We start from the raw sequence: 16,946 nt of genomic DNA on the forward strand, positions 1-16,946 counted from the left end.
TTCTTTTATTAAAAGTGCGTAAGCAAGAGGTTTGATATTTTCTATTTTATTTGTTCACAGTTTGTGCTAGTCCTTTGTAATTCTATTGGCACACCCCTGGATCCCAAATACATTGATATTGGTAAGGAGATGTTAATATTTATTCCCTCTTTAATCAAGTTTTATTTGTGAAACGAATTTAAAAGTGCAACAATGGCATTATTAATTAGAATGGTATTCTCTAAAGCAAGGATGAGCGTACTTCCTGGCTTGCCAGGCTCAGTACCAGTGTATGCCTGTTGTGGTAGAATTATTAATAACTCCCCCATTTCACTCTCAGAAGAATCCCGCTTAATACAGTAAATGATAAGGTTATTTTATCTAAAATTGACAATACTCTCACAACTTCCATACTGTCATCATTTGCTTTAAATGGGAGATATAACTGTTATAGGAATCGGTATCTAACCTAATGATTCGTATGTAATAAACTGAGGATTATAGAAAGAATTTTGCCATGGAAGCACTTTTATTAATAAACTGCTTGTAAATACTTCTCTTCCATAAAAAACACTTTAGCTGCTTGTGAAAGTGAGTTTGTCCTTTCCAGATTTTTCTAACGAAATCAGTCTGTTAATAGGGACAGCTTAAAAAAATCCCTGACTTCTTGTTTTCAGAAGACATTGTTACTGTGGATTTACCACTCCCTCTATCCAATAGCTATGAAAGTAATCATTAAAAAATTACAAATCCTGTTCTAAGGATTTTGTCAAAATGGTTTAGCAGTTATCTTATGATTTAGAGCAGGTGGGGTCAGTGAAAGCTAAGCAAAGCTTGGGCCTGGCATCCCCAGGGGCTCTGCTGCCATTCTCAGGAGTGCCTTCCCACCAGCTGTTCCCCAGAGGAAGGCTTCTAGCTCCCTCTAGAGTTTGATAGTGGTATACATTTTGAATAGAGAAATCTTGGCAATTGTAATAAAATATTTTTAAAAATATGATTCAACTACACTGAGTTATTTAGCATATAAAATTATTGAAGTTGAATCTAGACTTATTAATCTATTCAACTAACACCATACCATCAGTCTAGTTTCTAGTTCCTTGTTCAGTTTCTAAGTCTCCTACTGCCTTAAATGTCCTTTATTTGGACTGTGGCAAGAACTGTGTAAATGGTAGCTTCTAACACCATTTCTTTATTCTGACCATATTAATGATTACTTTGTAAGTATTTGTAAATAGAAAAATATGTTTTGTACTGTTTAAATTGTGAATTTAGAAACTAGGTACTAAAATGATCTTTTATAAAAGTTTTTTTATTTTTCCATATTTTGTGTGAATGTGTGTGTCTAATTTTATATTGTCTAGTTTGTTTTGGACAAGTTATTTTAGTTCCTTAATCCTCTTTTTCTTTATATGTAAGATTGATTTGATGGGACTATTTCATCAAAGGATACCCAGTAGGGATTTACTTAAATGTTCTCTAAGAAATGGAACAGATGAAAAAATGTTTAAGAGAACATATTCCTAAACTAGGAAGGAACTTCGGAGAATTTTCTTTTCTAAATTAATGAGGAAATATAAGGCATGTGAGATCAGAGGGAAGGATAAAGGCCTGAACCGGCCAGTGGTAGTGGAGATGGGAGGAAGGAGTGGGAGTTTTTAAATCCACCTGTCAGTTAGTGGACTTATGGGCCATTTCCATTTTTTTGGCTGTTATGAATGCTGTTATGCACATTTGTGTGTGAGTTTTTGTGTGGGCATATGTTTTCATTTCTCTTGGGTGTTTACCTAGGAGTGGAACTGCTGGGGCATCTGGTAATTCTATACTTAACATTTCGAGGAACAACCAAGCTGTTTTTCAAAGTGAAGGCGCCACTTTACGTGCCTACCATTTCTCTATCATATTTTTGCAAATACTTGTTACTGTCGGATTTCTTGATTCTAGCCATCTTGTGGGTGCAAAGTGGTATCTCACTGTAATTTTGACTTGTGTTTGCCTGGTGGCTAATGATGTTGAGCATCTTCTCAGTGACTTAGTGGCCATTTGTATATCTTCATTGGAGAAACGTCTATTTAGATCCTATTTGTCTTTTTATTATTGAGTTCTTTACATATTCTAGATACAGTTCCTTATCATGTATATGATTTTCAAATATTTCTTGCATTTGGGGGTTGTCTTTTCACTTTTTTTGGTTTTCTTGGGGGGGGGAGTTAATTGTGTTTATTTATTTATTAATTTATTTATTTTTAATGGAGGTACTGGGGATTGAACCCAGGACTTTGTGCATGCTAAGCACACACTCTACCACTGAGCTATACCCTCACCCAACCTTTTCACTTTTTTGATGGTGTCCTTTGGAGCACAGATACTTTTAATTTTGATAAAGTCCAGTTTATCTACTTTTTCTTTTGCTGCTTGCGCTTTTGGTGTCATATTTAAGACACCATTGTCTAACCCAAGGTCACAAAGATTTATACCTAAGTTTCCTTCTCAGTTCTATAGTTAGGTCTTTGATCCATTTTGAGTTGATATTTTTGTATAGTCCTACAAGTGCTTGACTCTTTTCTGATGCCCCAGACTGTGTGGAGTATATTATCTGTAAAATGAGGTATTGGACTCAGTGATCACTGAAGTCTTTTGAAGCACAAACATTTTGTGATTCTGTCTAACTGTAACCTAATTGTCTTTATGTTCTTTTTAATAGTACCATTATTTGTTACAATGACCAAAACCCATGTGATAGCAGCTTCGAAAGAAGCATTTTATACCTGGCAATATCGTGTGGCAAAGAAGCTCACAGCATTGGAAATTAATCAGATCACACGGTCTCGAAAAGAAGGCAGAGAAAGGTATATCTTTTGATGCATAGTTTTTAGTAACTCAACCATATCACATTTAAATTAGACATAGCTATTACAAATTGTCATGCCTGAGAACTATAAATTGTTTTAATTAGCAGTCATCTTCTTCCTTCACACATACTTGAGATCTTACTGCAGTCGTCCCTTTCCTTTAAGACTCACTCATGTACTAAGATAAGAGTTATAACCCCAGTTTAAAAAAAGAAATTTGGATATGTGAATTCATGTGGAAGCAGAAAAAAAAAAAAACAGTTGAAAAATACTGTATCTTGTGTTCTCAGTAGTTCTGAAAGACTCAATGGGAAGGGCCTTTGGCCTCTTTTGGGGGAGAAAGTGGATCTTGGGAGAAGTTGGGGCAGAAAAGTCTAGCATCTTCACTGAGTGAGTGTCCTTCATGAACCAGCTAAAGAAATTCTGGGTTTTGTTTAAATAAAGAAGGTGTCATTTCCTTTTTCCTTATATTTCTGTCTGGGATATACTTACTAGTTTTAATGACTTTGAGTCTGTTCCCTCTGGACCTCAGTTTCCCTGTCTGTAAAGTACAGTTGACGATGGTGATCAGAGCCAGCACTGACTGAGTACTTCTTATGTGCCAGACTCAGGTAAGTCTAGTTAGGACTCTGATTATTCCTGTTTCACAGAGAGGAAACTGAGACACAGAGACTTAAATGACTTGCCAGAGGTTACCAGCTGATAAGCAGGGATGGGACATGGAGCCACTCTGCCAGATTGGCCTTCCTTGTGGTTTCCTGCTTGTTTTAAGGAAAGGATGTGGGTCACACGATCTTTTGAGAGACTCCTATTTTAACCTTCAACTTTTATTTTGTGATAACTAAGTAGAAATATTATGTTTGTACTTAATAGAAATGTATTAGAAAGCAGAAACTTGGTACTTCTAAATTGATATACCTCTCTGTATTTAATACATTTCTATTACATTTATTTGACATTTGATCTCCCTATTACACTGATGAAAGTACAAATGTGACATCAATTTAACAATGACAAAATTTCATATTTTAAAGATAGAAAATGACTTGATTTTCGTGTGGTTATACTGCAACTATAATTTCTTAAACTCCCTTTATATATCAGGCTCTGTGCATGTGTGCTTTACAAACATTTTATTTCTGCTTCTCAAAAACTCTGCAAAGGGGAAATTGTTAACCTTATTTTACAGATGGAGAAATTGCATCTCAGAGACGTTAAATAACTTGCCCAGGGCCTCATAGCATTTCTATGATATGTCTTCTCTATTCACCTCCATTCATTTTAGTATTTTTTTCATCAGCCATTATAGAGCCCCTGACACTGTGTGACAGGCACTGGAGATGCAATCTTTGCCTCCAGGAAAACCACCATCTGGTGGGAGAGACAAGGACACTAGCAGTGATACTGCAGTGTAAGCAGTACCACACAGGTGCCTGAGAGATGGTGCACAAGGTGGGGCAGCTTCATAACCCGGTAAGCACAGGGGAGGAGTCTTTACTTCAGAACAAAAATTCCATTCATTAGAGCTTCCCAAGTACACTTCACTTCTACCTTTAGTGAGCACAGCGACAGGAGGGAAGTTATGGAGAAGCAACAGAGCAACTTAGTGCATTGGAAGTTACTGCTAACTGGTGTTCACTTGGAGACTAAGGGAAGGTATCTCTTGGGGCTTACTGCAGTTCACTGGAAATATGTGATTCAGCATCCAGGTATATTTTTGGCACAGCCTTTAGGAACATGGCACTCACATAACTAGTAAACACCTTGTAGATAGTTTCTGCCTTTATAAGATTGAGCTGGGCCAAGAACTGTTTAAAATAATCAAGATATTTATATTAAATAACAATATTCATTGGTGTCATCCAATCCTTTAATTGTCCTAGAGATCATGAATAGTAAAAAATCTTCCTTATACTGTCATTGAAATTTGAATTTTTTTTTTCAGAATTTATCATGTTGATGATACTCCTTCTGGGTCAGTGGATGGGGTGCTTGATTATAGTAAAGCCATTCAAGTAGGTGATTTTATTATTGCCAGCAAATGTTAATATCCGTAGATTTGGAAATACTGTAGTTTTATTTTGAGACCAGAAAAAAAATTATTTCCAGTGAATAGCATATTATTCTAGTAATTCTTTTAAAAAATTCTATTCTGAAAAACTTTTTCTCGATCTGCTTTTTTTCTTCTTTTGGTTTTTAAAAAAAAAATGTATTTTGACATAATCATAGGCTCACAAGAAGTTGCAAAAATAGCGCATAGAACCCCTTTACCCAGATTCTCTCAATGGTGGCATGTAATGGTAGGATAACATCAAAAGCAGGAAGTCGACATTGGTAATGGTGCTGTTAACTAGACTATGACCCAGTTCCTTACTCAGTTTTCACTAGTTTTTACACGTAGGTTTATGTAACTTTATCACCATAAAGGAACTTGCCTCATGCTACTTCATTTCCACACCCTCTCCACCCCCACCCCTGTCCCCTGGCAGTCACTAATCTGTTTCCGTCTCTATAGTTTTGTCACTCTGAGAATGTTTTATGAATGGAACCATATAGCATGTAATCTTTTGAGATTGGCTTTTTTCCCAAAAAAACCCAAAACCAAAACCAAAAAAACCCTAGAGACCCATCCAGGTTGTACAGAGCTGTGCCGTTTGCCCCTCCTCGTTCTGGCACGTGCTGGTCCTTCTGCCAAATGTTCATCTTCTACAGCTAAGCCCAGGCTTTTACCTCTCTTCACATTTTGGTGTAAGCTTATGCTCCTCCCTCTGTGCTCTCATAACTCCTGAGTTGACCTCTCCTCTTACCATACTGCGCTGTCTTTAGGTGTCAGTCCACTGTCTTCCCCAGTAGACTTTGAGTAATCCCTGAGGGCAGAGATTTCTATGCTTAGATGCTATAATTGAAGTATTCTTCTTAGTGAATTTCATACTACCTTATACCAGATTAGTCATTCAATAAATATTTGTTAAAGAGTAACATTGATTTATTTTAGGGAACAAGGGATCCAATTTGTGCCATAACTGCATCTGATAAGACATTGATTGTGGTAAGTTGTTAAAAAAAATTATTCTATGAATGAGAATTGTTTAAATTGTAAAAATAGAATAAAGCAGTATGTTTTGGATTTGAATTTCATCTTTGGGCCCCTCCAGTTTTACTACGTCCAACATAAGAAATAAGAACGTTTTAAAAATTGCCTCACAAATTATTAATCATTTGCAGAAATAGCAGTTTATAAAAGCAGTAGAACTGTGGCCAGCTGGGGAGAGTCTGACACTGGGTTGAATGAGCCCTATAAAGGGTTGGCAGATGTGGAGAGGACTGGATGGTGGTAGTGGGTCTTGGAAAGTTGCCTCCTTTATGTGGCCTGTTAGTTTGTACCGGAGAAGGTGCTTTGGCTCAGTTAGTTTCACAAGGCTTAGTATGAGGAGGTAGTGTGTTTGCTAGCCAGTAAAGTAAAGTAAGTCTGTGGCAAATTTTTGTTGAATTTTTCAAACAAAATCAATGTATCAATGTTACAGTGTCTTTTCTTGAGCTCTGGTATTTGAAAATATTAATTTTAGAAATAAATGTTTAATGTAGTAATGCTGGTGGAGTCACTGAATTTGAATTATGTAAACAGATCCTTGATAGTGTGTATTTCCAGTTCTACTTACATTCTTTAGACATTAGCTAAGTTTATGGGGGGAAAATCTTAAGAATGTAGTGTTCATTATTCCTCACCTAATGATGGTGTATGTTTTAAGCAGTTTATCTTACAATCAGATCTGAGGAATCTCTTGTTTTCTTTTTAGATTCTTTGCTATACAGGGTGGGGTTTTTTTTGTTTTGTTTTGTTTTGTTTTGTTTTGTTTTGTTTTGTTTTGGTTGTGTTGTGTTTCTGACATTTGCAGGAAAAATCAAAAAACATGCAAGTCAAATCAGTCACAAAAATTGACTTAATTCCTAGATGACAGGGTGTACCTATGAGAAACACACTCAAATAGTTTTAATACCAGCCAAAAATTTTAATGGAAAAGATATCTTCTGCATTTAAAACTTTCCACTGTTGAAATTCAAATGGTTTTTAGAACCATTACTTTTTCAACCTTTTTAGACCACAGGACCCCCTTTCTCAAAAACAAAATCTTACTGTGTACTTCAGCATATTAACTCTTTTAAAGACTATACCTCCCTTTTATACATTAAAAACGTCCCCGCTCCTGGCCACCCCGCTCTCCCCAGCCTTTCTGATAGGCCCTCTGCAGGCGCTGCAAGAGCAGTGATGCTCGGATTAGACCCGGGCGGGCGGCGGGCGGGGGGCGGGGAGGGATGGCTGAGTGCGGCCTTGCCCTTCTTCCCATTGCCGCGGCCTGAGGCACGGCAGGGTTTGGAAATCATAGCTCTCTCCTGTCTGTTGCTCTAACTCTTGGTCTGTCAACCTTAAGGCTTGTACAGAGTTGCATAGAAACTTACGTTTTGTTTTATTTTTAAGGACATTTAGACTAATACTCATTGTATCACTGCTTTCTGATCATCTCCCTTTGCCACAAACTAGTATCACATAGATGGCATAGGAGAAAAATGTAGACTTTCAGTAACAACTGTTTCCTATAATGATCTTATATTGATGTTTCATATAAGTGCTTTATATTTTAGCTTTTAATATACCCTGAATATTAGCCAAGACAACTGTAAATAACCTTAGATATTTCTTCCTTGTGATAGAAAGCTTTGTATATTATCAAAGAATAGGTTTCTGATTTCTTTCTTGAATGTTACATTTAAAAAATTAGATCACCTTCAGCTACTTTAAAAAGGTTTTAATTAAATTAGGAGGTAAATATGTACTCAGAACATATTTCTAAGTATGGAATTGGGAATTCACTATGACACCATCACTTTGGCTTTGAAACAGTTGTATGAACATATAGGGAGACCTGTAGTTGTAATATAATGTTATGATGTTTAAATATGCTTTCATAATCAAACATATTTTCCATAGAGTCGTGAATCTGGCACCATTCAGAGATACAGTCTTCCTAATGTTGGTTTGATCCAAAAATATTCCCTTAATTGTCGAGCCTGCCGGTTATCCTTGAATTGCAACTCCAGGTAAGTCTGAAAACTTCCCTCACTTAGATGTTGGACTTAGAAGTTATTCATTGGGATTGCTGCACTTATGTAATAAATGCAAAGACGTGTGTTTGTTTTCAACTTAATAAAGCTCAATGTGACTTTACTATACTGTATTTGTATTTAAACATCGTATTTACTATACTGTGTTTAGTTTAGATATCTTTCTCTAACTGGGCAAAATATAGAAATTCTAGTGTAATATTTTAACTTATTTACACACCAATTGCTTTAATCCCTTTGGATATTTTTTTCTCACACGGAAGCAAAATGGAAAGCAGCCCACATCTTCTATCAAATTTATAAACATGTGTTTAAAGCCAGTTATTTATTTAAAGCTGTTTCTCCCTGATTCTCAGGTTCTGATGAACTAATTTTGAAGCATGGTGGTAGGTGATTATATCCATGATCGCTGGTGGCACTTTCACAATTTTCCCTTCTCCAATTTCACCGTTTGTAGTCGTCTTGCAATCATAGACACCGCAGGAGTTCTAACCTGCTTTGACTTGGATGCTCGGGTAAGAGACAGCACAGGACAGCAAGTCACTGGCGAGTTGTTAAAATTGGAGCGAAAAAATGTCTGGGATATGAGCTGGGCCAGAGATAATCCTGATCTGTTTGCAATGATGGAGAGGACAAGGATGTATGTTTTCAGAAACTTGGATCCTGAGGTAAAAACAAGAAATGAGCATTAATAGTGCATAAATAAGGAGCCAAATATCAAAACCTGAACATTTCCCCTTTGTTTCTTCAAGAGGCTTATTGGCGTTGGCTCCATGAATTTCTGAAAATAAATAGAAACATTTCTGTGGAATTTAAAAATATTTGGTCTTCAGTGGGAATAATATTTATCCTTTAAAGATTCTCTACTTTCTCTGAAAGACGCTTCTAAGTATTTCTCTCCTTTTTAAAAGATGGAACCATGGTCACCAACTGTATAGCCTTTGTTTTTTCCCTTGTTAAAGTGAAAAAAAAAGAAAGAAAGGAAGAAAATAGTGTTATTTACTGAAATTGCCCAAACAGAAAATGTGGTTTTGAAATTGCCTTATCTTTTCATACTTCTGCCTTTCTGTCCACCTTATTCTGTGCTTACCTTGTCTTAGTTGTGTTCACATGAAGTCCGTCACCCACTAATCCATGTTCTTTCTCACCCTGATGGTCTTACTGTGCCTCACCTACGTTCTCTGAGGTATCAAGAAGCCCCTTTTTCACTGATTTTGAAGTTACAGTTTTATTTTCTACTTATGGCTCACATCAGCTAATTTTTAGCCTCTGAATTTTCCTGCCACTTAGTCTGCTCTGTATCAGCCGTTAGATGTTGTGTTTAGGAAATTCAGAATCATTTGAGTGGTAGCCTAATCAAAACAGCATTAAGAAAGTAAATCTTTTAAACAATTTTTGAATTATTAGTGGATTTTCAGATTGGAATTTTCGGTACTCCTGCTATATTCCACTACTGTGCATAATAAGAGATGACTTGATAAATGCTTTATGTCATTAATTGATGTTTGTTTGGACCTATAGTTTCCTTCTTGGGAAGAAATTGCTTGCTTGGGCCCCTGAGCTACTGAAGTTCTTCTGTAATGACTTATTTAGTGGTTAACTATTTGCCTCTTTAATATCCTAAATTATTTTCGTGTTTCCTCGTTTGAGCCCTACTCAGAATCTTTGGGTTAGTAAATGACCTTATGTAAATTGCTCTCAAAGGCTTTTGTTGAAGTTTTTAGGAGTCTTAAGGATTTTTGTAATTTTTAGAGCCTGGGGAATGGCTCAAAAGAAAGGTATTCAGGGCTGCTGCATTTGACCTGTATGCATAGGCTGCTTTCAAGGATCTGAGGGAAATTTGACCCTTGCTACAAAACAAGTATGAAAATTATCCCTTGGGATCACCTTGAGGATGGAAATAAAATACTTTCTGAATGTTAGGGTCCTTTTTCCATCCTTGGCTCTACTTACAGTAATTCTGAAATCATATGCCTAGGAAAGGGGGAGGATTATGCCTGGCTGTCCATAATGTGTGTGTAGCACATATGGTTAATCTAGTACCAGGGGAAATCTTAGCCTGGTGGAAAGCATTCCTTGAGTAGTTTAACAAAACAGCCTTTTATTTATTTATTTTTGGAGTTTGTTGTCTGGCTTGGGAAGTTCTTCAGTTTCTATTAGATTTAGAACTAGGTGAATTTCTTATAACCTTACCACTGACTGAATTTCTTTATAAATCATGCTGTGCTGTTCTTTTCATTCATGAGAATGCTGCCTGGCTGTGGTCCCTGCTTGGTTAGTTACTCTGCTGTTTATTCCTCCAGCTGCTTATTGACTGAGCATGTGAGGACATACTCTTCAAAACAGAGCTTACTAGAACTCCTTCAGGACACAGTGTTCTGTATTATTTTTCAGGAGATAAGCTATTATTTGATGGTTAATGTTGAATACATTTTTATCCATTTGAGTGTTACTATGAATTCTAGAGTCATACCTTTCCTTAAGTTGCAAACCTTTCTTCAGATTATGTGTGAGAAAAGGGTGCCATTTGTGTACAAAGTTCTAGTTCATTGATAAAGTACATTTTCTTTGAAAATTAAAAAATAAGTGTTTAATGTTGATATTCCCTGCTTGATCCTTTCATCTCCAGTCACCCTCTCAGGGTACTGATTCAGCTCTTCTATTCTTTGTCTTGGATCTTCCCTCTCTTTGGTGCTATTTTATATTCATAGTCCTTTCATATCTCATATTTTCATCAATTAGTTTCTTATTTTTGTACATTTGCTTCTTTTCCAAACAAGGGTTTTCTAAAGTTTTGAATCTGTACCCACCATATATGTATACTTACTTATTTAGAAGAGAACATCCTTCTCTTTTAAAGGTATGTGCTGAAATAGGGGTGAAATCTCATGATGTCTCTAAATTTACTTTAAAATACTTTAGCCAAAAAAATTGACTGAAGCGTATTTAGCAAAATGTTAATTATTTAGATGATGGGTATTTGGGTGTTAATGACATTCTCTTTACTTTTTTGTTGTTTTGAAAACTTTGATAATAAAATTTAAAATCATGATATGTTAAAGAAGGGAAATTTTGTACAATTAAACTTTAGTATTTGTTTTTGTTTTTAAAGGAGCCCATTCAGACTTCTGGATATATTTGTAACTTTGAGGACTTAGAAATTAAATCTGTTCTTTTGGATGAGATATTAAAGGTAATTCTTATTAAGAAACAATTACATTTTTGTTGCTGGCTTGACTAGGATTCATTTTTGCACTGGGCAGTGCAGTGTCCTGGTTAGGAGTGTGGATTGAGGAGGTCCAGCCCTGCTCAGTCACTTACACAACCTTTTTGCTGGTTCCTTCATCTTTTCACCTTCATTTTCCTTTCCTGTTTATAAGCCTCAGTGTTTACCTCTATAAAATGTGGATGGTAATAGCACCTATCTTATACGATTGTTATCTTACAAGATAATTTATGAAAAGCACTTAGCACAGTGGGAGGAACTGAAAACTGGTAGGTAGTTGTTGTCATCGTTATTTTTATATTAATAATAGAGATACTGAAGAAATATTTGATAATTTTCTTTAGTCTTTTTCTTGTTCAGGGATATTTGAGTAACCTTTTGTTTGGAGGTCCATTATCCTCCCATTTTGTTTTTAGGTTTTCATAAAATACTCTAATTCCAGATAATAGAATTCAGATAATTTTTGAATCTCTGCTTTGGCCTTCATTGAACATTCTTTGAGAATTTTTTACTTTAAGAATATATTGAAAATTTGCCTTCACTTTATCTAAATATTTACTTGTCTATGTACCATGTATGTTTTTTGGAATTGGGATAGATTTAAAATTTTCAGATGTTAGCTGCATTTTATAGCATGTCTTCATATTTTGGTTTATGTGTAAATTGCAGCTCTTTTATTGTGAACCAGTTTGTTGCTAATCATGCCTGCTCTGCAGCAGCAGGATGGGTTTCTACCCTAAACTTGGTTCGCATGTCAAGAGTGATGACACTACAGACATACCAAAAGGGTGCAAGAAGATATTACCTACATAATGGGGTTTTTAAGGGAGAAAGGACAGGCTTCCCAAGCTGGTCCAAAGATGGTTTGAGAGCAGGGAAAGGAGACTGGCTTGGTTTTTTGGGGAGGTGGGGGAGTTAGAGGGTGGGGTTAGGGTGAGGGTTTCCATGTGTATGTAGATGTTTGTGTGTTTTGAAACTCCTGTGGCGCCAAAGGATGGACCACTTGTTCTTTCTCATCACCTTGCCCAGATGTGAGGCAGAAGAAGGGGGAGGGATGAGGCTTAAAAGTTGTCAGCTGTCAAACATCAGAAAGGAATGTCTGAGGTTTTATTGCAATCTAGATGTTTTAATGGTTAACATTAGGTAAACACCAGAACAGTATTCTAGAAAGCTGTAATCTGTATGTGGAAAGATACATTTGATAGACTAGAAAAATAAATGGAAATAATTTTATAAGAATGGCTTCACTGTACAATCTACTTTTGTAGTGTTAAATTTGATTTTAATTTAATAATGTGACAATATTTGAAGGAATTGTAGAACATTAGGTAATTTTTTCTCACCACAAACAATACATTTTTCTGGGTAAGAAAAAACTATGAAAAACTAAGTTTATTGCTTTTAAACTACATTTTCATTTTTAATAGTATTGATTGTCCATTCTAAAAGATGATGTTCTTACATTTTCTCCCTCTTTCTCTTCTTTTTTTGTTAGACATACTATTTTTATGTTGTCAAGATTTAGAACTTGACACTTTGTTGTGTAATCCTAATTTTCAGTTATTTAGTCTCACATTAAGAGACAGCTATTACCAGTTTTTCCTGCATTTTCTTTGTACATGAGTTATTAATTTTGATTAATCTTTTAGTTGGCTGGATTTCATGATTGTAGTTTTTTTCAAGAAAGGCTCATAGTTGCAGATTGCTTTAAGATCTAGAATGCTTAAAAATGCCTGTGATATTGTTGGCCTGATAATTATATTGACTTTTATGAAGAATTTTTAAAAATGCATATTTAAATTGTTAGATGTACTTTAAAATTCTTGATACACTGGACACATTTTTTGCATATCTAATTCTAGAATAAAGAATATCTATAGTACTGTTGCCCAGTTTACGGGCAGTTGTTAAACTGTAAGGAAAACCAAGTTCTCTCTGACAGTTTTGTTTTCTGACTTACTATGTGCCAAGCCATAAAGAAAAGAATATTGTCATACCTTAGTTCCCACTGAGGCCTTGTCGACCCAGGAATTGTTTAGCTAAACTGTGGATTCCTTCAGACATACAGTTTTCAGAAATAACATGAGTGTTATACACCTAAAACTAATACAATGTTGTATGCCAATTATATCTCAGTAAAATAGGGGAAAAAGAGAAATAACATGAGAACTTTCTTGGAAGACTGGAGAAGGAATGCAAAAAGAAAAGAAGGGAATTAACATTTACTAAAGTTCCTTCATATGAGGTGTTCATTTGTCTTTGCATATTTTTGTTTATTTGTCATTACAACTGTACTTGGTAGATATTACACAGACCTCATTTGTAGATGAAGAAGGCTCTTTGTGGATAAGATATTTAACCAAAGTTCATCTATTCGTTGACTCAGCAAATATTTATTGAGGTCTAGTGAGACAGTTTCTGGCCTCAAGTGGAGGAGCTGGGGAGATGGACAAGACATTCAGCCACCGGAAGAGGGTTGGGGATGTGGTTTAGTTGGTTGGTGTATCTCTTCTAAGGTTTGAAGCAAGAGAGCATGAGGTCAGTTCTGAGACTGCAAATAGTGTGAGTAATGCAGCTAGGCACTGTGCTAAATGTTTGATATGTTTTCTCAGTTAATCCTCACAATGCTTGGAAGTAAGTTTGATTATTCCATTTGTCCAAAGGAAGAATCTGAACAAGTCTGCATAATTGTGAGGGACCCCTTCTATCACTGTCCCCGTTTAACCTCAGGAAGGACTTGTGGGTTGGGGCTGTTTTCCAGATAACTCAAGAGATTCATATATGGGAATTTCTTTTCTCCCTGGTTTTGCTCATAAAATGATGCAGTTCCTGTTTTGTTTTTTGTTTTTTTTTTTTACTGTAAAAAGGAAATACATATTCTACAGGGAACTGTTTGATTTTTTTTTTTTCTTTTCACCTTTACTTTCAGAATCCAGAACATCCGAACAAGGATTATATCATTAACTTCGAGCTTCAGTCCCTGCGAGATAGCCGAGCACTGATTGAGAATGTTGGAATTCAACATGCATCTCAATTCATACAGGACAATCCACACCCCCGACTTTGGTATTTAAAAAATTCAACAACAAAAAAACCTCCCCAAATGTCAGGTGTAAGCCTTACGGTCTCAGCTCTGTCTTCCTCTGCACTCATCCTAGCCTCCTGATGGGAGTAGACTTCCGTTCTTGCTCTTTTAAAAATACAGAAATTCAGTTTCGATTTGGAAGTACTCAACAGAAGCATAAAATTATATGAACATGGATAAATGTGTTAAAATAATCACTTCCCACCATGGTTCACTAGAAACAACAGGTGTAATAATTGAATTCTGATTCGAGACTTGTTTATCAGTAACTTGCCATATGCTTTCCTGTTCTTTTGTACTAAAGGCGCCTGCTGGCTGAAGCAGCTCTTCAGAAGCTGGATTTGCACACTGCGGAGCAAGGGTTCGTGCGCTGTAAGGATTACCAAGGCATTAAGTTTGTGAAGCGCCTGGGCAACCTACAGAGCGAGTCCATGAAGCAGGCGGAGGTGGTCGCCTACTTCGGCAGGTTCGAGGAAGCAGAGAGAATGTACCTCGATATGGACAGAAGGTCAGTGATGAAGGTGCCGGCACCCAGAGTACTTCTGGAAATTGCGATTTTTTTTTTTCACAAGTGGGATTTGTAAAATCATGTGTTTCAGAAAATAAATTCATTTTGGATTACAACCTGGATATTCTGCATGACCTTCATGAATTTATGCTTTGTAATTTGAGGGCAGCTTTATTCTCTTTTTATACATGTAGTAAGGGCTGGCCATGGGTTAGTTTTTTCATTTGGTAGGAGAAAAAAGTCATATATGGCTGCAGAAACTGGAAGCTTTAGCATTTATCTACTAAGCTGATTGTTTCGGTTCTCTTTTTTGATTTAAGCCTTTTGTCAAGGAGCATGAAATAAAAATCAAAGATATTAGGGGATTGAGTTTTATTCTTCATATTTCATTTGATTTGTAGAAAATAATTATGAACTTCATTTCAGCTGTGAACATTATATCTAATTTTTATTATTTGTACTTTTAAGAAATTGCTAATACAACTTGGGCCCTGACAAGAAGTATAAAACCAAACATGTAAACATGAAATAAGCCTGATCATGTCTTAAGAAATTGATGAAAAGAAGTGATTGTTATTTGAATCATTATTTTGCCAAGTAACTTGACAGTCTAGGAAAATAAGAGACAGGAAATTGTTTCCTTTTTCTTATTCCAGGTTCTCCCTATTGCCTCTTACCTGATGGGGCTAAATTTTAAAGTGTTTGGAGAGTTACCTCATCTGTCCATTCATTGCTGTGTATTCTCAGTGCCCTAGAATTGAACCTAGCATGGAGTAGGCACTTGATAAATATATGTTGAATGAGTGAATGAATGAATGAATGTCATTTTTTTGTAGAGATCTTGCTATTGGCCTCTGGGTGAAATTGGGAGATTGGTTTAGAGTACTCCAACTCCTGAAAACTGGATCTGGTGATGCAGATGACAGTCTCCTTGAACAAGCCTACAACGGCATCGGAGACTACTTTGCTGATCGACAAAAGTGGTAGGTAACATATGTGGACCCCCTCATCCATTTACCCAGCACTTAAAATTGTAGCTGCCTGAGTACTCCCCTGTGACATAACGCTAGGGCTGCCTGAGTACTCCCCTATGACATAACGCTAGGCCTGCCTGAGTACTCCCCTATGACATAACGCTAGGCCTGCCTGACTACTCCCCTATGACATAACGCTAGGGCTGCCTGAGTACTCCCCTATGACATAACGCTAGGCCTGCCTGAGTACTCCCCTATGACATAACGCTAGGCCTGCCTGACTACTCCCCTATGACATAACGCTAGGCCTGCCTGACTACTCCCCTATGACATAACGCTAGGCCTGCCTGACTACTCCCCTATGACATAACGCTAGGGCTGCCTGAGTACTCCCCTATGACATAACGCTAGGGCTGCCTGAGTACTCCCCTATGACATAACGCTAGGCCTGCCTGACTACTCCCCTATGACATAACGCTAGGCCTGCCTGAGTACTCCCCTATGACATAACGCTAGGCCTGCCTGACTACTCCCCTATGACATAACGCTAGGGCTGCCTGAGTACTCCCCTATGACATAACGCTAGGCCTGCCTGACTACTCCCCTATGACATAACGCTAGGCCTGCCTGACTACTCCCCTATGACATAACGCTAGGGCTGCCTGAGTACTCCCCTATGACATAACGCTAGGCCTGCCTGACTACTCCCCTATGACATAACGCTAGGGCTGCCTGAGTACTCCCCTATGACATAACGCTAGGGCTGCCTGAGTACTCCCCTATGACATAACGCTAGGGCTGCCTGAGTACTCCCCTATGACATAACGCTAGGCCTGCCTGACTACTCCCCTATGACATAACGCTAGGGCTGCCTGAGTACTCCCCTATGACATAACGCTAGGGCTGCCTGACTACTCCCCTATGACATAACGCTAGGCCTGCCTGACTACTCCCCTATGACATAACGCTAGGCCTGCCTGACTACTCCCCTATGACATAACGCTAGGGCTGCCTGAGTACTCCCCTATGACATAACGCTAGGGCTGCCTGAGTACTCCCCTATGACATAACGCTAGGCCTGCCTGACTACTCCCCTATGACATAACGCTAGGGCTGCCTGAGTACTCCCCTATGACATAACGCTAGGCCTGCCTGAGTACTCCCCTATGACATAACGCTAGGGCTGCCTGAGTACTCCCCT

At 37.3% G+C, this 16,946-nt stretch overlaps 1 protein-coding gene across 2 annotated transcripts in view; it reads left to right on the forward strand.

Moving 5' to 3' along the window:
* LOC116152204 (WD repeat-containing protein 35) overlaps positions 1 to 16,946 on the forward strand; it is a 47,210-nt gene that overhangs the window by 21,410 nt on the left and 8,854 nt on the right. For both annotated transcript variants that reach the window (XM_064479254.1, XM_064479255.1), the window contains 10 exons: positions 61 to 121; positions 2,684 to 2,828; positions 4,777 to 4,846; positions 5,827 to 5,880; positions 7,819 to 7,928; positions 8,410 to 8,620; positions 11,065 to 11,145; positions 14,108 to 14,244; positions 14,568 to 14,771; positions 15,608 to 15,754. In XM_064479254.1, coding sequence (XP_064335324.1) covers positions 61 to 121; positions 2,684 to 2,828; positions 4,777 to 4,846; positions 5,827 to 5,880; positions 7,819 to 7,928; positions 8,410 to 8,620; positions 11,065 to 11,145; positions 14,108 to 14,244; positions 14,568 to 14,771; positions 15,608 to 15,754 — 1,220 coding nt within the window. The remainder of the gene's footprint in view (positions 1 to 60; positions 122 to 2,683; positions 2,829 to 4,776; positions 4,847 to 5,826; positions 5,881 to 7,818; positions 7,929 to 8,409; positions 8,621 to 11,064; positions 11,146 to 14,107; positions 14,245 to 14,567; positions 14,772 to 15,607; positions 15,755 to 16,946) is intronic.

The sequence above is a fragment of the Camelus dromedarius genome, chromosome 26 (assembly GCF_036321535.1).
Source record: "Camelus dromedarius isolate mCamDro1 chromosome 26, mCamDro1.pat, whole genome shotgun sequence".
NCBI lineage: Eukaryota > Metazoa > Chordata > Mammalia > Artiodactyla > Camelidae > Camelus > Camelus dromedarius.